This window comes from Neomonachus schauinslandi, chromosome 1 (genome assembly GCF_002201575.2).
Source record: "Neomonachus schauinslandi chromosome 1, ASM220157v2, whole genome shotgun sequence".
Classification (NCBI taxonomy): Eukaryota; Metazoa; Chordata; class Mammalia; order Carnivora; family Phocidae; genus Neomonachus; species Neomonachus schauinslandi.
In genome coordinates this window covers 1,736,779-1,757,729 of record NC_058403.1, presented here as the reverse complement: position 1 = coordinate 1,757,729, position 20,951 = coordinate 1,736,779, and the positions used below count along the sequence as shown (strand labels likewise).

Here is a 20,951-nt window from a genome sequence, read left to right as displayed (position 1 = left end):
GGGTGCAGGACTCCGAGAGCCCAGGGACCCACAGCCACAAGACCCTGGGGAGGAAAGCCCTGCCGGCTGAGAAACATCCCCGGGCTTTGAGCCTCCAGACATGCGGCCATCTACCCAAAGCAGGAGCCGGGGCAACAGACATCCACGCAGCTCAAGCCATGTCTATCCTCGGGCAGATCCTTTGGGCTCACAGGCCACTGGTGGACTGTGCCCCCAGCAGAATGCATGGGACTGGGGATGGGGGGCGGCAGCAACGCTGTGCCCTCACCCCCTCCCAGCATCACACGGGGGGAGTCTGTGCCTCCCGCCCCCCATCAGGCTTGGCCGGCACCTTTGTACAGGGTACTCCGCAAAGACGCGGCTGCCGCCAGACCCGCTGGCTCATCCCCATGGACGTGGGGCCAGAGACAGCTCTCCAGCGGCAGCGATGACCATGAGACGGCGGGTGTCTGCCAAGTACTGGGCCCATAAGTCTGTAACTCCGGGGCCTCACAGGGCACCTGCCGGTCCTTCTGGCAGAACCGGCCCCCAGAACCGCCATGAAGCAGCCAGGGCCTGTGACCCGCCCCACACAGCCCTGCAGACAGCAGCTGGAGCAGCAAGCCTGTCTGGAGGGGGCAGGTGGGTGGGAGGAGGGGGCAGGGAGCCTCAGACCACCTGCAGCAGCGGGACAGGGACTTGGCCCACCTCTGGAATCCCGACGGCCAGCACCTTGCACCCTGGCCTCGCCTGCCTCGCAGCTGCTCTTCCTGCCTCTGCTGCGGCCCCAGGCAGCCTTACCCAGCAGCATGTCTGTGCCCGCCACACACCAGCCCTGCCAGGCCCTGCCCATCCCCAGACCGCCTTGCGCCAGCACACAGGCCTGCCGCCCCGGCTCAGGGGGCCCAGGAACCATCCACTCAGTTTCCGACTTCCAGATGAGGCCTTGGCGGAACCCCATGGGCCGCTTACCTCCACCCGCTGACAAAGCGTCACAGATCGCTTCGAACAAGGTGTCCTCTGTCTGGAGGGTAATTCGGCATCACGGGCACTTTCATCCAGAATTCTACTTCTCGAAATGGGACTCACAGCTCACACAAAGCAGCACGGACAGGCAGGAGTGGAGACAGCCAGCCTCCCAACGGGACGGTGGGATGAGGCACGCCAAGGCCCCCGGGGAGGCAGCGGCCACGTGCTCGGAGCAGACCCGGAGCCGCACGCGGCGCAGACTGGCTCTGGAGGGACACCAAGAACGAGTTGGTGGGACGCGGCCACTGATTACCCATCTGATCGCGTGCTTCTTACAACCCAACAAGGGGACCTTTCCTCAAGAGCAGACATCCTAACGGAAGGGCTTCATTCACCAACCCCCTCCTTTCAAAGCCCTGGTCTTGCCCTAATCAGACTTGGAACTGTTTCAAAGAATCCGAGGCGAGTGTTTCCCATGGGGCCTGGATGCCCTAAGGATACGCTGGGCACAAGGATACCCCATGACTGCATCTGGACCTGCACGTCCAAAAGGAAGAGCCCGCGCTGCCCCGTTCCCGCCCTGGAACCTGGAAGTGCTTGAGTGCGGCTACTGCACAGCCCTGGTCCCGCTGGGCGGGCTCACACTTCCCAGCGGGACCACGGCACCGACGGGCCGATTGCCTGCCCAACGCGGACTTCGGACTTCAGACAGCACTGCACAGAGGATGTCCCAGAGATCCCACAACGGCAGCGATGATCACGTGGGCTCAGCCGCAGCTCAGAAGAGGTACCGGCACTCCCCAGCAGCTAGGCACTGCAGACCCCCACCCTGGGGAGGGGGGAGTCTGCCGGCAGTTACAGCCAAGGACACGAGGCTCAAGGCAGAACTGCTTTCTCCCCATTCTCTGTATGACTCCCGCTAAGCAGAAGGAAAGCAGCGCTGGGGGTGGGGGTGGGGGGGGCAGAAAACCAGCCCGAGTCTCTGGCTGGACAGCAAACAGCTGTTGGGGGGTGGGTAACAGGCAACTTGAGGACGCGGCAGTTGCCCCCTTGGCCATGGTACCGAAGCTGGGATTGCTCACACACCTGGGACGGGTCAAAGGTCTCTATGTGGAAGGGCACCTGGGTGGTGCAGTCGGTTCAGCGTCTGACTCTTGGTTTCAGCTCAGGTCATGATCTCAGGGGCATGGGATCGAGCCCCACGGGCTCCACATTAGGTGTGGTGTCTGGTTGGAACTCTCCCTCTGCGCCCACCCCACCCGCCCGCACTCTCGCTCGCTCTCTCTAGAATAAAATCTTAAAAAAAAAAAAGTCTCTACATAGAAAGTCTACCCACCGCTCTCCAAGTAATCATGCTAACACCACAGAGAAATGAGACACGAGGACACGAAGTGTATTCAACAAAGTGTGTATTAAACCATTTTTCGGAAACTGGTTAAAATTAAGGCACTCCGAGCTTCCTGGTTTCTTTGAGGTTACAATATATGGCTGCTCTTAGGACTATTTCAGAAAAAAGCGTAGGGACTACGACAGCCCTCCAGACGGCCTGGTGTGGGCTCAGGACCCCGTGATGGGATTACATACACGGTATGGAAGAACGGGGAGCTCAGCAACCCAGAATCAAGACACAGCGCGAGCTTACGGAGTACTACTGCGTTAATACAAAGGTTGCTGAAGTCTGTTACAAAGTTTCTCTTATGAATAAACAGTAAGACAAAATGTGCAGGCTGCTATAAAATACTTGGGAATATTTCATAGTACTTTAAATTGCTATCAAATGCCCAAGTCAGAAAGATAGTAACAGAGTTCGTAGAGGTTAGTTTCCCAGCTTGTGGAAATTCCAGGACAGCACAGGCCAACGTGGCGGGCACCTGACTGGACGCCTGAGACAGCGGTCTCTGCAGGGTCACAAGCACGAAAGCCGAATACGTCGTTTCTGTAGGTGCCTGTCGACCCGCTTTCCCGAAGCTAAACGTCTTCCTACTCCGAAGCAGTGTGGCACCTGGGCCTATTTTCAGACTGAAGGCAGGCTGTTCACACAGGTCCATCATTGCTGCCGCCGCTCACACGAAGCGCTTGGTCTATTCACTGCCGCCCTAGATCTCGATCTGAAAGGGACGGAACGGCCACAGAAGCCACGGTGGGGTGTGCCTGGAGGCCACGGACAGCCTCCCGAGAAGCTGCCTCTGCAGGATTCTCACCACACGCCCCCAGGAGCACGCTTCCAGGACGGGGCTGGTCTGACAAGCACGCGGAAATCCCTCCCACCAACCTGGACACCCGCCTCCCCGGTGGGCAGAGCCCCGCAGGGGGGCCGCCGGTGTTCGGTCCCTCCCTCTTTGGGGACAACCCAGGCCCCTCAGTGACCACGGTGCAGCCAGCCTGACGGGCACGAGAGGCTCGTGCGCTGCACACACGGCCTGACACCCGCTGTCAACGGGCAGGAAGATGAGAGCAGGGCGGCGGCGGCCTCCCCGGGCTCTGCGGCTCCACATCAGTGCTGCGGTGCCTCGGAGAGGTGGCTTTCAAGCTTCATTTGTTACTCAAGTCTTCCCTGGGAGAAGACCGTGATGTTCTGGTCAAGATACAAATGAAAATTTAAAAACTGTCCAATAAGTGAAGTTTTTTGGTGAAATGTTTTAGGTGGAGAAAGGAAATCCAAGAATTATTTAAAATGAAATGAAACACAACACAGACCCAAGGTGAGCAGGAACCCCCTTCGGTGCTGTTCCACGCCGCTGGGGTGAGAGCGCGTCCCGAGTCAGCGCGCCGCACGGAGACGCCGCTGGGCTCACGGGGCAGCGGCCGGGTGACAGGTGCCCTTCCTGCCCCGCCGTGGGCAGCCCGCCGCCAGCACAGAGGGAGAGGTGGGCGGCTCCGCCTGCAGGTGGCTTACCGACTGAGACAGTGGTGCAATGTTTGTCTTTCCTCCTCAAATTAACAACCAAACCAAAACCAACCCCCACCCCCCGACAGGCTTAGCGTCTCGAGTGACCGAGTAGAGATACAGAGAAGGGGACAGAAGCTCGCAGGTGTGCGGACGGCCGCGCGCTGTGCTCTCGGCAGGCCCGCCTCGGCGGGGCAGGGGCTCCGCTGACCGGCGCCGCGTCCCGGGGCGGGGTGCGCTCTCAGTTGTTCTCAAACCTGGCATATGGGTTTTCTTCTTTAAACAAACCTGGAACAAAACAGCCCTGGTTATAAATGCACTCACAGGATGGCAAACGAGATGCAAGAGAGCAGGACAACTGAGCTCTACGCGAAGACCCACTGAGGCCTTAAGAGAAACGGTGTCTGCGCAGGGTCGAGCACGACACTTCATCGTTTTGAATGTCAAACCACAGGTGACTCACAAAACCATCCTACTTTACATGTCCTTATGTTGGCGGACTTAGAGCGAGGTGACCTGCAATCTCACCGTCAAGCATCCTGACGTAGCTAGTGCGATGTACCTGGTCATAGATCTTCGGTGCTGAATACCCGAAGACGAGGAGCTCTCCTCGCAGAGCAGACGCCCACACAATCTCTCCCTCTCTCCAGAACCCTGTACCACAAACCAACACCCCCCAAGCCACTGCAACACAGCTACTTGCTGCAGGAGATTTGGGGGTGCGGGGCTGCTGGTCCGTCTGCGGAGGAGGACGGCGTGCCTCAGGCCTCGGGAGGAAGCCCACGGTGGTTTTGGTAAAGGGCGTTCAGATGCCAAATGACAAATACACCAGTTGCGTTGGGAAAAGACAAAGCAAAACAGCTCCTAGCTCCATGTCTAGTTCAGAGGGGGAGAAAGTGTTTTGTGATCAGGAAATCAAACACCTTCTAAAACCACAAGAAGGGTTTCGTCCACACGTGTATTGTGTGTGTTAACTGCAGTGTGTGCCTGTCCCCGGCCCCCTTGGAGCCCCCTGGGGATTATTCCACCAGCTGAGTCTTTCCAAAGTCCAGTCCACTCTATGAGCTTTGTGTAAACAGGCATGAGTTGGTTTTATCAGTGCAATTAAGGGCCACAGGAACCATCAAAAACGGTAGGAAGAAAGTGCCCCAGGGCACAGTTACGGAGACCGCCCCTGGGCCAGGAGCCCAGCCTGAGCCACCGCCAGGCCCCGCACACAACCCCGCACACAACCGGACAAAGGGGAAGCTGAAAGCTACTTGCGCTTGGCAGTAAAGGCACTTGGGTGTGAGTCTGTGTGACACGTCTCTTGCCTCGTATTTATATTGTTAATCAGATGCCAACAAGCTCCCTTCTGCACTTTTCAATGTCATGGAAAACCAAGGGGCCCCAGCTGAGGGCCGCGGACGCTCAGTGGGCACTGGGGAGAGAGGGCACCGCGCCAAGACTGCTGGATAGGGAATGTCACCCACACGGAGTCTATCACCACCTACGCAGGGAATGAGCACCGGACCCCAGGGCGAGTGCCAAGGGCAGCAAGGGGGACATACCAGGCTGGCCAGGAGAGGAGTGGCACCAAGGGGAGGCTGAGGGGCGGGAGCCAATCACAGAAGGCTGTCTCAGTGGCCGAACATCTCGCCTTAAACGTAGGAGACCCAGCAGCGGGAGGAGGGGCAGTCGGGGCAGCCTTGTGCCTTGGAATCAACACCTGGAGGCTGGAGGGTCACCCCCAGCCTGAGGCGACCCAGCACAAGGGCGTGACAGTGAGAGGAGGCCGGTGTGGATGGGGGTGGGGGCATGCAGCCAGCGGCCCCCGCCAGAGGGAACTGAGCCTTGGGGACTGACTGTTTTAGTGCTCGGGATCTTAAAATACCAGGAAAACAGTATCCTCTATACAGAGAACTCCAAAATGCATACGTTAGTCGGTAAAGATTTTGGAATTTTCCCGATCAGAGTTCGCCTTCAGCCCAGCTGCCCGGTCCACCTGACTGAGCATGTGATCCTCAGGTCATGAGGTCAAAGGAAGCGCCGTGGCCCAGGGCTGGAGGCCCCGTAGTGGTCACTGGGGAGGCCCAGTGAGTTCATGTCTCCCAATCCCAACAGCCAAGTCAACAGGGGAGCAGATTTAATGCTCTCACACAGTAAAAAATGAGTCACCCCCGCCCCAGTCTCTCCAAAAAACCAAAACAAACCAGACAAAATGCCTGGGCAGCATGGAGAGCTGAGCCCACAGAAGTCAGGTGCGAGAGCGACGTGAACACGAGGGTGGCGAGGCGGGGGAGGCCCGCGGTCATCACACACAGCCCACGTCACACAAACAGGGTGACAGGCTAGGAGCCACATGGAGCCCGGCCAAGTTCCACCCCCTCGGGAGCGAGCAGTCCTAGGAAGTCTGGCAAGAGAAAAATATGCCAAGGCTTCATCTTTTCAAGACATTCGTGGGTTAGTTCATTCCAGTCCACACGGAGTAAACCCAGCCGCTCAACCCGGACAGGTGGACAAGGGAAGCAGTCACATCTCATGGTGTGGCATCAATTCCCAACCACACGGAACGGACACGGACATCGCATCAACACTTACCATATTTTTTTCTGATTTCATCATGTCTTGATTTCATCTCTGCTCTCCTAAAAAACAAAGATATCTCATTTAGTATCAAACTACTACATAACATTAAAAGCGTACCCTTCACTTCCTTCGGCAGAGAGGCTGGGGACAGGCACAGGTGGCCACCTGGCCGAGCAGGGTGACGACCAGCACCGTCTTCTGAGGACGCTCCAGTGTCCTGTCATTTGATTCTTTGTTTCCGTAAAGACAATTCAAACACTATGGTTTCTTAAACTATTTTTCATGTAAAGAAAACACACTGAGGAGTGAAAACCTGATACTACGTCCTGCAGAAGGTTGGGAATGTACCCGTGTTAGTTGCTACTTAGGGGCCACGACTGCGGGGACAGCGCCCACCCACCAGCAGCTGGCCTGCCGCAGCAGCCCGTCTCCGAGCCACCGTCTCGCTCCCATCAGGCAGGCCTGGTGACCCGCCGCACCTGCCGCCCTGGCCTGGCCCAAGCTCCCCAAAGTGCTCCGTCAGCAGGGGAGGACAGCGTCTCGGCACGCTGGCCGCAGCAGGCCCGCCCCAGGCGCAGGCAGGTGCCCCCGATGCCCGCTCGCCCCGGCTGGGCCTCTGTCCTGCCCGGGGCAGCCCAGGAAGACAAGGACCCGCGCCGCGCCCACACCCTGTCCCACAATGCTGGCGCGCGACCCACAGTCGGTCCAAAGCTGGAGAGAGCCTGGGCCGCAGGAGGAACTTCCCCGTGCCCCAGGGACGCCCCAGTGACCCGGGGCCTCACCTCTCCTCCTGCCGGATCCTGCGCTCCTCGCGTTCCCGTGCCGCCTTCTCCTCGCTCTTATCCGGCTTCCGGCTCCTGTTCTTCCGGCAGCAGCAGCAGGTGCAGCACACGGCCACGGCCAGGAGGACGGCCCCCCCCCCCCACCGACAGCGTGATGATCAGCGCCTCGAAGTTCACTGCAAGGTCCGCCGGGAGTCAGGGAGTCAGGACGGGGCGCGGGGAGCCCAAAGCAGCCCCCCGCAGTCCTAGAGCTGCCTGCCCCCAGGTCTCCTCTCAGTGCGGGTGTGTGACTTGTGAGCGATTTCTCAATCAACCGCCACGGCCCAGGCCACACACGGGGCAGCGTTTCTCCCCACGGCAAGCCTGGGGCCCGTGAACCAAGCAGACACAGGAAGGAGAGTGCCCGCTGGGTGCACAGACTCTCCTGACACACTTTTAGACTCTGTGGAACTCTGGAAATGGAACTGAAGCCTGGGGCAGCTTAGCCAATCCTTAAACCCAAGTCCACAGCATGACACCGCGGGCCCTCGAACACAGTCTGAACCGTCTGGGTCCACGAATCTGTGGGCGTGGGTTCCCCAAATCCAGGACGATACTGTATGTGCACTTTCTCTTCCTGATGACGTTCTCACTAACGTGTCCCTCTCTCTAGCCTACTTCCCTGAGAACACAGCACGTGGTGCACATCACACACACACACACACACGCGCGTGCACCTCGACTGCTCTGTTGCCAGCAAGCCTTCAGTCCACGGCAGGCTGGCAGCAGTTCAGTTTCCAGGAAATCAGAAGTTACATGCAGATGTACCCCAATGTTCACAGCAGCAATGTCCGCAATAGCCAAACTGGAAGGAGCTGAGATGCCCTTCAACAGACGAATGGATAAAGAAGATGTGGTTCATTTGTACAATGGAATATTACTCAGCCATCAGAAAGGATGAATACCCAACTTCTACATCAACATGGATGGGACTGGAGGAGATTATGCTAAGCAAAATAAGTCAAGCAGAGAAAGTCAATTATCATATGGTTTCACTTATTTGTGGAACATAAGGAATAGCACGGAGGATGTTAGGAGAAGGAAGGGAAAAATGAAGGGGGGGGAATCGGAGAGAGAGATGAACCATGAGAGACTATGGACTCTGAGAAACAAACTGAGGGTTCTGGAGGGGAGTGGGGGAGATGGGTTAGCCTGGTGATGGATATTAAAGAGGGCACGTTCCGCATGGAGCACTGGGTGTTATACGAGAAGAATGAATCATGGATCACCACATCAAAAACCAAAGATGTAATGTATGGTGACTAACATAACATAATAAAATAAAATTAAAAAAAAAAAAAAAAAAGAAGTCACATGCAGATTTTCAAGTGCCCGGGGCGTCAGCGCGCCTAACCCCTACACTGTTCAAGGTCACCTGCATTTACTTCCCCAGGACAACTTCTGAACCCCAGCAGGCAGAGGAGGGACCGTGGAGCCCTGGCACCGCCCACAGGGCCTGAAGAAGGCTGCCTCATCAGCTGCCAACAATTTTACGATTCCCCGTCAAGAGCCAACTCCTGAGACAAGTAGTTAAAACAAGCTTCACGATTCTTTCCGACTTCTCTGAAGGATTTATAAAGCCAAACCCGCCAACAGTTCTCTATTTAATTCGAACCAGAGCCAATCAAAGAGCCCTGAGAGTGCTCTTGCAAATGTGTCCACTCGCCCTGTTCAGACGGCCACCGGGGCAGTTTCGGGAGCGAGCTCCGCCCGGGGCGGCGGGTGGGGACAGGGAGGCCGCCGCCGAGAGCCGAGCACTCCACACAGGTTGGCCGCGAGCCCCACGGGCTGGCCTCCAGTTTGTACACCTACGCTGACGATCAGAATCAGGGTCACATCTGATGAAATGCCTTCTGAGCTACAGTCATGTGGTTTCTCCTCCTGTTCTGGAAGAGCCAGCACACCAAGCAGTCACGACGGCAACAACATCAGAAAAGACCTTCACAAGCGGATGGCAGTGGGTTTTGACGGCAGAACTTGCAAACAATCCACTTTAAAAACCAATCAGATCAGCAAGACACCTGGCTCAGAAATATGTCGCCCCTCCAAAACAGCTTTTCTGACTAGCAGCTAAAACCAGTTAAAAATACAGAAATCCCGTGCGGCACCTGGGTGGCTCAGTTAAGCGTCTGCCTTCAGCTCAGGTCATGACCCGGGGGTCCTGGGATCGAGTCCCGCATCGGGCTCCCTGCTCGGCAGGGAGTTCGCTTCTCCCTCTCCCTCTGCCGCTCCCCCTGCTTGTGCTCGCTCTCACCCTCTCTCTGTGTGTGTCTGTGTCAAACAAATAAAATCTTAAAACAAAAAAATACAGAAATCCCGATCACAATGGGGAAAAACACTGCAGGCCCCCATTCCCATGAGCCTTCCACGTAAAAGCTACGGAGCCTGAGGCCATGAGGGTGACCTGAGTGGGGCAGGGACACCTGCTTCTGCCAATGGGGTAACCTCCTAAAGACTTCATGTTTCTCCAATCGAACATGTAATTACAGTTAAAACCCCAAAACAATTTTGCCCAGAGCTGGATAAGATGATTCTAAAGTTGTCAGAACAGAGAGCACCCATGGCGTGAGGTCTGGAATTACAGTTACGTGCTGCCCTGACATCGAGGGGGGCCTGGGGGCCCTCCCGGGCTCCCCAGACGGCACAAGCACAAGCCCCCTGCCCATTCTGTTCCCACAGAGAAGGCCAATACACCCTCAGCCCAATGCGCCTTCCCAACCCTCCTCAGTGCACACGGGGACCCGGAGCATCCCCACCGATCCCTGAGTGGCAGGCTTCAGTTCCATGCAGCCCTGGCATGAACGACACCACGTGCACCTTCTCTTAGGAAGCAGGCCACCTGTCCTGACTGCAGAGCCTGCCTCCCACAGTCCCTGCTTGCTCCCTGCTCCCCGCCCCCCACGCTGTGGCTCTCATCTGTCCCGTGCCAGGCGTTCAGCCAGCCCCACGGCCCCAAAGCAGGAACTTCATTGCACAGAATTATCAAAAGTGACCCCACTTGGAAGGTGCTCAACATCATTAGTCATCAGAGAAATGCAAATTAAAACCACAACGAGATACCCCTTCACACCCACCAGATGGACTAAAATGAAGATGACTGATTACCCCGAGTGTTGGCAGGGACATGGGACAACGGGAACGCCCGCACCACCTGGAGGAGCGTAAACTGGCAATGCCACTCTGGGAAAACGTCTGTGGACCTACTACGCGTGGCGACCCCGTGACTGTGCTCCTCAGTACACGCACAGTGGAAGTGAGTGTGGGCAGCCGGCCCCACGAGCACGTTTACAGCAGCACTGGGACGTCCGCGTGGACGCCTGCAGGGCACTGAGCAGCCGCCGGACAGATGGGCCGGGACACAGAGGAGTCTGACACACGACTGCATGGAAAGTTGGACAAACAGCACGTGATTTCCTTTAGGGGAAGGGCAGCATGGGCAGCACTCACCTGTGCTGATGGAAAGTCGGTCCAGGGGCCGACACGGGGTCCTGACCCGGTCAGGCTGCGAGTGCTGAGCGGAGATTACCTGTCTACGTGTGTTAAAACCTCACTCCACTCCCTGAACAGCTGTAGGTGTACGCACACGTGTGTGTCTGTTAGACACTAGGGTCTACGAGGACAGGGAAACAGCATGTGCGCTTCATTAGAAGTCATGCCTCAGGGCGCCTGGGTGGCTCAGATGGTTAAGCGTCTGCCTTCGGCTCAGGTCATGATCCCAGGGTTCTGGGATCGAGTCCCGCATCGGGCTCCCTGCTAGGCGGGGAGCCTGCTTCTCCCTCTGCCTCTGCCTCTCTCTCTCTCTCTGACTTTCATGAATAAATAAATAAAACATTAAAAAAAAAAAAAAAAAGAAGTCATGCCTCATCTTAAGAACACCTTAACAGCTCAGGCTCAGAATGCCCTGGGCTCCCTGGTCCAGGACTGGTCTCTCTGGGGTCTCACAAAGGGTTAACAGACCCACAGAGAGAGTGCCTGGAAAACCCACCATCTGCAGACAGAAAGGGACAAGTCAGGAAAGAAGGGCCTGACCATGCTGAGCAGGACTCCCAGCACACAGATGCAGCCGAGACACCGTGTGCCGACACACCCAGAAACAGTCCCCAAACGCACACTCTGCCCTCTGCCATCCCGGGATGCAGAGGGACCGGGTGCAGAGCCGAGGCTGATGGTCCTGCAGCTGGGCCTCCAGACCCCGGGGACTGCCAGCAGCCCTCCCAGAAAGCACACTCTCTCACTGGCTTCCTGACTTCCTGCAGAGAGCACGCGTTCCGGCAGCTTACGTTCACTGAGCACAACCAGACTTTCCAAAACAGCACAGATTTTGCGAGAACTCCATGAAAACGAAGACTTACCCCAGCAAACGCCCCAGCGTGCAGAGCTCAGCTTACAGAGGGAGCTGGGCGGCAGGATCCTGCTCACCGGGTAGTCCAAGCACGCCTTGTTGGTGTGGCACCAAAGACACTGAAAGAGATGATGTTCGACAAACGTCAGAAATGCAACATACGCACCCAAGAATCAGACTGTCCGGGATTTGAGCCCCACTACACCTCCTGCTCGCCCTCAGGTGACAGACTGGAAGGCCTCAGCCCCCACCCCACCCCATCAGCTCCACCCCATCTGGACCACCAGGGTTGAGGTTACTCAAAACCCTCTCCCACCAGGCACCCTGCCCAGCCCCTTGGCCTCCGTGCATGTCCTGAAAGCTGCCAGGTGGCTCCCTGCCCAGAGTCTTTGCACAGCCACTTCTTCTGCCCAGAACATTCTTCCCCCAAGCATGTGTGCCCTCCCCTCCCCCACATGGCCTCCCCTGAGCAACCCACTCACCATCACCCCACCTCCCCATCACCTTCCCATCAGTAGCACCCAACACACTCAGCTGGGGTGCCTATCTCAGTTCGTCTGCAGGAGGGCAGGCAGGACCCAGCGGGCCCACAGGAGGAGCTCAGTAAGTCCTTGTCAGTGGACTTAAGTGACCTTGGAAAACACTGTGACCTCTCCAACTGCATGGGGTGCCTGGCCGTCTTAAAGACAGTGCATCTGGGGGCACCTAGGTCTGTGAAGCGTCTGCCTTCGGCTCAGGACATGATCTCAGGGTCCTGGGATCGAGCCCCGTGTCATGCTCCCTGCTCAGTGGGGAGTCTGCTTCTCTCTCTCCCTCTGCCCCTCCCCTGCTCATCCTCTCTCTCTCAAGTGAATAAATTCTTAAAAAAAAAAAAAAAAGACAGTGCATTAAGGCTCAAAGGCACCAGCCCAGAACCTCAGGGCTGGAGGGCACCTCACAGACACTCCTGTCTGAGTCCCTAAGAACACCAGGGGCGATGCAGGTGCAGAGACGGCACCAGACCCCCCACCCTGGCCACTCAAGCGCTCCCGGCACCAGGCGCACATGGCGGCCCAGACGTGTGCTCGGGTAGCCCTCATGGGTCCTCAGGTCAGGGCTTTGCACTTGGTACTTTGAATCCTGAAGGTAACCGTCTTACAGAGTCTTCTCTGAGTTCTTCAAAAGGATGGGAAATCAGGTATTTGTGTCCCAGGCCAGCGTGCAAGTCCATTACAAACGTGAGGAAGAAGCCCGGGCTCTCCCAGAGCTACATGGCGCATTCACCATGCTCAGAGCACGCTCAGCGAATAGCAGTCAACCCTCTTCGTTCTGGCCGTCGGAGAACACCCTCCACGTCAGCGGCCTGGTCCCGGTGAAGAGCTTTTGGTAAATCCTCCATTTTCACATAACGCAAGTTTCCCATGTTTACAACCATGTCATAACCGTGTTACTGAAAGCCACAGGAGCTCGCTAGGAGGATGGTTCTCTTTTGTGGGGAGCAATTCAGGCAGTGGCAATAGGTCACCGTCACGCACACAAGAGCCCCCGGGGCCAAGGAGGTGGCCGTGCTACTTACGGAGACATTTTTCAGGCACTCCTCACAGGTTCTGTTAGTGTTCTGAGAGCAAGCTGTGGGGACGAACACACATCAGAGAGAGTCAGGCAAGGCACACACGCGCTTAGGAGGGCTGCGGGGGAGGGGGACAGGCTCCACTCCCAACCCCAGAGCCGCACATCCTCTCCTGGCAGCCCGCCTTCAGGGAGCACCCACTGGGCCCCCGGGAGGACGCAGACACAGCACCAAGACTCCTATCTGCAAGGGGTCGTGCAGGAAACAGGCCTCGGCACACAAAGGCAGTGCCTCCAGGGAAGAGGAGATGAGCGCCCAGACGCATCCCACGGGCCCTAGCCAGCCCAGGCCCCCTGGCTCCTCAGCACACACTCTCTTTGGAACCAAAGGCCACAGCAATGCCAGGCCCACAAGACAAAAGCCAGGCCTTGGCCCTGCCAGTCCCCCCCAAGCCCTGCGGGAGAAGCCCCCCGGAATCTGCGGATGCCAATCCTGCAGGGCACTCCACGGCTCTGGCCACTCCTCACCCACGAAGGGGTTAAACCCCACACAGCTAACAGCTCTGGAGCTCAAGCTAATCAGAAGTAAAGAACTAGGGTATGAATAAAACATGCGCATCCCCTATCAGGCTGCGATTTACCACACCCCATGACTCAAAACATACACACATACTTTGGAAAAGAGCTCTGTGTGCAACCCCATTAGTCACCAGGAATTGCAACTTAAAGTCATAGCCAGATACCACTTTACACCCACCAGAATGACTAACATTAAAAAGACTGGCAACACTAAGTGTTGGCGCAGACAGAGAGCAACTGGGAAGTCTCACACAGTGTGGATGGGAGCGCAAAAGGGTTCCACCTATGTCTCCCCTAGGACTCAGCAACCCCACTCAAGTATTTCACTCAAGAAAATCAGAACATAAGCCCCCAGGAAGACTTGTAGAGAAATGTTCGTGGCAACATTTTTTTTTAAAGATTTATTTGAGAGAGAGAGCTCGAGCGAGCACACATGGAGGGAGCAGAGGGCGAGGGAGAAGCAGGCTCCCCGTGGAGCACGGAGCCCATGGTGGGGTGGGCTCCATCCCAGAACCCTGGGATCAGGACCTGAGCCACAGGCAGATGCTTAACCAATTGACCACCCTAGCACCTTTATAATAACAGCAAAATGCTGCAAACAGCCCAGATGCCCAAGCACAGAAGGATGGGCTAACAGGTGCGGTCGTACAACAGAACAGTACTTAACCAGGAGAGGAAGTGCACCGTATGCAGAAGACACAGATGAATCTTAGGAACATTATGGGGGCCCATGGAAACCTGACACAAAGACCATCCTGCTGGATTCCCTGGATGCGCAGCCCTGGATCAACTCCTCTACGCTGGGAAAGGGGCAGCGGTGGCCTGAACCTTCAGGAGAGATGGGCACGTTCCAGCAGTTTGACAGGGGCCAGGGTGACACAGGTATCACTCACCCCACGGCACACCTAAGACCCTGCATTTCATCGGACATAAAATTCATCTCGAAAGAGAAAGGAAGACACATATTAACTTCTAGTTCGTGACATGCGCAGTGAGGGCCTCAGGAAGCCTAAGCGGAGGGTACGGGACGCCCCGAGGACAGAGAAGACCCAGCAGAACGTGAGGGGGACATCCCGAGGGGTGGGCATGCCGCGGAGCAGGGCGCGCACAGAGGGGCCTGGCGCCGTGAAGCGGCCGGGGTGCCAGTGGGTCTGACTCTCCTCCATTCCGCCAACCAAGTACAGCCCTGCTCTATTTCCAACACAGCGACAGCCTGGTCGTCACATGTTGCCCCGCAGCGGCCACGCCGGACAGCCCCTCCCAGCGCCCCGGCGGTGTGCCAACGCCTCCTGCCAAGCGCTGCTCTCACAACGCACCCGACTTAGCTCCGTGAAGGGAAGGAGGACGGACAAGCCGTGAAGCACCTCGACTTCTGCGAGCACCGCAGGGTCACGGGGGCCGACGACAGCAACTGGGCACTGGCGCCTGGGGCTCCGTCCCACTCTGTCCACCGAGGGGCCCGGACGACAACACCTGGCCATACAGGGGCCTTAGTTTCTAGACACCGTTCCCCTACCAAACGGAGCCAGGACTCCTGGGAGAAACAGCTGATCCTGGCACTGGGACAGAGAAAGGACAAGATGGACCTCGGACAGACTACTGCGTCAGCGTGGCACCAACTTAGGGGTAAATGACAAAAGGACCAGATGCCCACGTGAAGGGGGTGGGGTCCTCCTTGCCAAATGGGGACAATGACAAATCAAAGTGACTGACAGTAATGAACTCTAGCCTCTTGAATGGTCCAGGACTTCACCTGGACATGGAACAAACAGAGGGAAGGTCAAGCAGCCAAGGAGAAGCAATGGGTGAAGACCCGCCATTCTGCAATCACCTTGGTAAATCTGGACGCTGAGACCACTGTGCCCGTCTGTGAGGTGACAGGACACTTATGGTCTCAAAGCTCCTCCCCCCCAGTTCAATCACTTATGAAGAAGTAATCAAAGTACCACCATGATAAGGACAGGACAATGGGACAAAATGCTGGCAGGTGCCCCCAGGGGTGCAGGGGGAAGGACACAGCCACGTGTGGGTGAATCCTGTCCAAATGCACCAGAATCCAAGTTAGACAACACCAGACGAGACCAACCGAGGGGCCTTCCACAAACTTGTTTTCTGACAGCACAGGGAGGAGGTGTTCCAGATGAATGGAGCTGGACGTTACTGGGACGACTGGTGAAGAGAGCACAGAAACCCTCTGCTACGTCGTGGTGTTCGAGGAGCGCACCAATGCTAACCATCCAGACTTCGCTCGGTACAGCCCCAACTGTGTATAAGAACGCCCTCATCCTCGGGAGGCCCACCCTGAGGAATTTCGGGGCGCAGGGCCACAGACAACCAACTCTCAGACGGTTTGGTTAAAACAGTAACAAGCAGACATGGGGAGGGAGGGGCAAAGCAAACAGGAAGTGCTGGAGAACAGAGAGGCATCTGCAAGTTCACTGTGCTATTTATTCCTTCAACTTTTTGCAGCTCTGACATTTTTCTAAACAAAGAGGTAGGCAGGGAGCCACTGAAAATCTGCAGAGCTGCTGACACACCCACTCTCAAGTCCTTCTTGAAAAATTCTACAAGAAAAGACGTACTTCTCATCAATCTGAACTGAGTGGCCACAGGGAGCAGGGCGGACAGGAACTTTTTCATGGGGATTTTTTTTTTTCCTTTTTAAAGTCTTTTTGATAGCTGGACTCGTGTGAACTAAGCTCCACGATACACATCAAGCTCGTCCACCCCAGAGCCTCTGGACTAGAGAGCAAGAGTCCGTGGAGACCAGCCCTCCTCCTGCCCCCTCTGCCGCCAAGCACCGGGCAGCTGTCAACACAGGCGGAAGCCTCGGTTAGACAGCACTCCTGAAAACGGGGCAGCGCTGGGGAAAGGCTGCTCCATTCTCTCCCTCCAGAAACACCTTATCATCTGACCAACATACATTACCCCCTTCCTCCTGCTTCAAAGACCGGGGCACAGAAAACCACACACTGATCGCCAGAGAGAAGTAAAAACTGCCCTCGTATTTGCCCAGTCTAACACTAAGTGTCCATATCCTGACTCTGGAAGTCCCAGGACTGGAAATCTCTGAGAGTCCTTTTACCAATGATTAGAAAACTTGACGTATCGTTCCCTTTGAAAATTAAATGAAAAGACCAAAAGAAGAAGACCCTTGTGTTCGGATACGCCAGCCCGTGGCCCCTCGTCACATTGTGTCCTCGGGATTCAGGGGAGCCCATTCAGGACAGAGGACACGCACTAGCGCGTGTAAAGAGATCTGTTTTGTAAAAGTAAAGAAACGAGGAAACACACTGTGCATGTGTCACACCTCAGGCCAGAGGGCGGCGCCGGCCGGCCCCTCCGCAGACACCGTGCCCACTCTGCTCGGTGACAGAGCACTTACTTCACTAGCTTCACACGAGAAACAAGGGTGCAAAGTTCGTCAGACAAAAAGTCCCGCTCATCTTCCTATCTCAGTAGAAACAAAAGAGCGATGAGTGTTGTACAGCCCTTCCTTGATTTAGGATGGGTTACATTCCAAGAAACCCACTGTAAGTGGAAAACAGCCTATCAAAAATCCAGTTAATACACCTGGCCAACCTTAAACGTTCTGAGAACACTTCCGTTGGCCGACACCTGGGCAGAATCAGCTCGCACGTGGCCTGTCTTACGAGAGAGTGTTGAATAGCTCTGTAACTGACCGAATACTGTACCCAAAGTGACTGACAGAGTGGCTGTGCGACCGTGGGGCTGCCCAGCCCCAGGACAGGACCACACATCGCTAGCCTGGGCAAAGACCCACACCCCAAATTCCAAGCACTGGTTCTCCTGAATGCATGTCCCTTTCGCATCACCACGAAGAAGAAAAATCTTACGTCAAACCCATGTAAGTCGGGGACCATCTGTATGCACAGGTAACAGGCACCATCTGTATACATGCTGTAACCCCTTACAACAGGAGACGGGCAGGCGAGGAACAGCAAGCCCCCCCTCCAAACCCAGTGCCCTTCGTGAGGAGCAGTCAGGGGGGGACCTGCACAGGCCACAACAGAGCTCTTTTGCATCCTTCAGGCAGCTGGTACTCAGGGTCATCCCCCCCCACCCCCGATGTACAGATGAGATTCTGGGACGGAGTCTTACCCCACACACAGGGCGGGCTCCACGGCCTGTGGAGGCCGCTGTGATTCCTGGAGCCTCCCTCGACAGGTCTTCAGTGTGCCCTGGGTCCCCTGTGTCCCCACGCCCCCCCCCGTGTCCCCAAACACATAGTAAGACATCAGAAACTGTTGGCCTGGGATTGCTGTGACAGTTAACTTACGTGTCAACCTGACTGGGCTACGGGAGGCACAGGTAGCTGGTAAAACATTCCCGGGTGTTTCAGGGGATCGGCGTTCAAACTGGTAGACCGAATAAAGAATACTGCCCTCACCAATGCAAGGGCATCACCCAATCCATAGAGGGGCCCCAACGAACAAAAAAGGCAGAGGAATAGGGAATTTACTCTTTCTGCTGAAGCTGGGACACCTATTTTCTCCTGCCCTCAGACACTGGGTCCCGGGTGCTTCCAACATGGACTGAATTCCAGCAGCTTTCCTGGGACTCCAACCTGCAAACCGCAGGTCATGGGACTTCCCAGCCTCCACAATCACGTGAGCCATTCCTTCATAATACGTCTCTTTCTCCACAGCTATAGATATCCTACGGGTTCTGTTTCTCTGAAGAACCCCAATACCCTTGCAAGGAAGACCAACATCGTCAACAGTGTAGTCACATTCCTACAGTATGACAAGCAGCAAAAATCCCACACTGAGCACATACTCTGAATGGGGAGCGCTCACTGCTCCCACAGTGCCCCTCTCCAAGGAAAGGCAAACGCAGACCCCCAGGATACCTGGGGGATAAGCACCCTCACAGCACATCATTCCTCCCCTTTGAACTTGTTGCTGAGGAGAGAGACAGCAGCCCACTACCACCCACCAAGGAACTGGGTTGTATCCACCAGACAGAGGTAATTACTATGAGCCAAAGCAAAGGACAGGCAGCTTCCCACCGAATTACAGTGAGTGGAATGCCGTGCGGCCAAAGAAGCTGCTTTTCAGCCGAAATACTACAGCAACAGCTCTGGTCTAATTCCCTGATGAGAAAACAAATTAAAGTCACCAAAGGACAGCCCACTCACGCAGGAGGGCCTCCGCACACCTCTCCGAACTCCAGGGCACTACGAGTAACAGAGGGGTCAATCAATCAGGGCCACTCCTGACACACCGCTGCATTATGCACACATCCGCTAGCCACTGAGAGAGACAGAATTTTGGCATATTATCCATCTATTACGGTAAAAAGTCCCCACTCCACATCTGTGCTTACAACTCAATCCAGACCAAACCGTTCCCTACACAGTACAGACAGCTGCCTCGGAAACGTCACACACACACACACACACTGGAAGTAAATTAGGAGAACAACAGTCATGCGCTGAAATAAACGTTCAGCAGGGTCACACAAGAAGGGTGCTTTGCTGGGCTAACAGAACTCAACAAAGCCTGGGCTAGCAGGAGTGGAGAAAAATACTGGCCCCGAGGCAATCCGACTGGTGAAGCCCTGGAACGGAGGTCATCAGGCTGCCTGATCTGCGGGAGGCTCCGCTGCTGATCACATGGGTACTCCACACAGGCAGCCAGCACATTTCTCAAACAGGCCCAACCCTGACACTCCCAGCTTCCCTGATCTTCCCCCAGGCCCAGAGGCTGAGTCCGAGGACTCCCTGCCCCCTCCACTGACCCACAGGAGGCCACTCTCCAGCAATACTGCCTTTCTGGAACCTTCTGACACATCAGCTTGGCCCTAGGTCATACACTTCCTTCTCCAGCCCTGTTCCTCAGCCCTGTTCCTCGGTCAGTCCTCCAGAACTGTCTGTTGATCCCCACGGTCCTAGGACCTGGCAGCACAGTGAGTGAGGACGCACGCCCACCCCAGGGCCGCTGAGTGCAGAAACAGAATCGGCTTCCTTCACAGTCGCACGTCCCATGGCACTGTGCCTTCGTGCCTCCGCTGAGGCACGCGGTGACTGAAGGACTCCTTCCCGAGTGGAGTGGTGCCCCCTGTGCCGCACCAGTGCCCCCCCCAATTCTCAAGGGGCCTGGCACCTGGACATCCGCTACCGACCCGCTGTGGGGCTCCAGCAGCTTCGAAGCTCTACTTCCAGGCTCGGAAGCTCCTCCAGAGAGAACCGCGGTGAGGCTGGGCCGAGTACTAAGCCAGGACAATCCTGCAGCCCCCGCCGACCCCGCCGCGAGGCTGAACCAAGACAAAGGGCGGGCCCCTCCACCAGCCCAGAACACCGCGCCCCCTCCACCTAGCCGCCCCGCCCGGGACCCCGCGCCCGCGACAGCTCCCCGCCCGGTCAGGGATCCCGCGCCCCCCTCCACCCTCGCCCCGCCGAGGACCCCGCGCCCCCTCCACCTCCTCCCTTCCCGGACCGGGACCCCACGGCCCCCTCCCCGCCCCCGCACCGCCGAGGACCCCGCCCCTCCACCTCCCCGCCCCGCCCGGCCCGGGACCCCGCGACCCCTCCCCGCCCCGCCCAGGAGCCCGCGCCCTCTCAACCGCCCCGGGCCCCTCACCCGCTCCGGACGGCTCCGGAGCCGCGGCCGCCGAAAGCAGCAGCAGGAACAGCGCGACGGCGCTGAGGAGCAGCTCCCAGCGCTGCATCAGCCCGCGAGCGCAGCCGGACGCCATGGTGGCCGCGGCCCCTCGGGTCTGTGGGGCGGACGTCAGCCTGACGCTGTCCACCTCCGCTGCTGGGGTAGACAGTCTCCCCCCACCCCCGGAAGAGCCACAGCCGGAAGTGGGTGGGGCGCGCGGCGCGGTCGAGTGCGCAGCCGCGGGCCCCGACTCGCCCCGCCCCCAGCCGTCCGGCCCTCCTTCCGCGGCCTGTGTTCCCCCGCCTCCCGGTGCGGCGAGGGCGCGGCTCAGTGCGCGTGCGCAGATGGAAGGAGGCGGGCTGCGGGGGGGGGCGGGGCTCGCTGCGGCTCGGTGCTCCTGCGGGGCGGCGAGGAGGCGTTCAGTGGCGGCCGGGGGTCGGTGACCTGGACCCTAAGGTCGTGAGGCGGTCCGGCAAGGTGGCCCCAGGACCTGATGGTGCCGCCGCCGACGCCACGCTGGTCCCCGCGCCCCGGCTGCGCCGGACGGGACCCGTGCGCACGGAGAAGAGCTCGCAGTGCAGCGGTTCACCTGAGTCAGAGAAGCCGCGGGGCTCGCCCCCTTTCCTCGCGGA

General features: G+C 57.4%; 1 protein-coding gene across 1 annotated transcript; it reads right to left on the bottom strand.

Moving 5' to 3' along the window:
• Positions 1 to 2,346: 2,346 nt before the first annotated feature.
• Positions 2,347 to 20,515, bottom strand: LOC110571103 (PTTG1 interacting protein). The gene is given in 7 exon segments (XM_021679231.1): positions 2,347 to 4,123; positions 6,416 to 6,462; positions 7,186 to 7,325; positions 7,327 to 7,361; positions 11,577 to 11,685; positions 13,122 to 13,174; positions 20,299 to 20,515. Coding segments are annotated over 7 exon segments (546 nt in total). The 5' UTR covers positions 20,414 to 20,515; the 3' UTR covers positions 2,347 to 4,076.
• Positions 20,516 to 20,951: the final 436 nt, after the last annotated feature.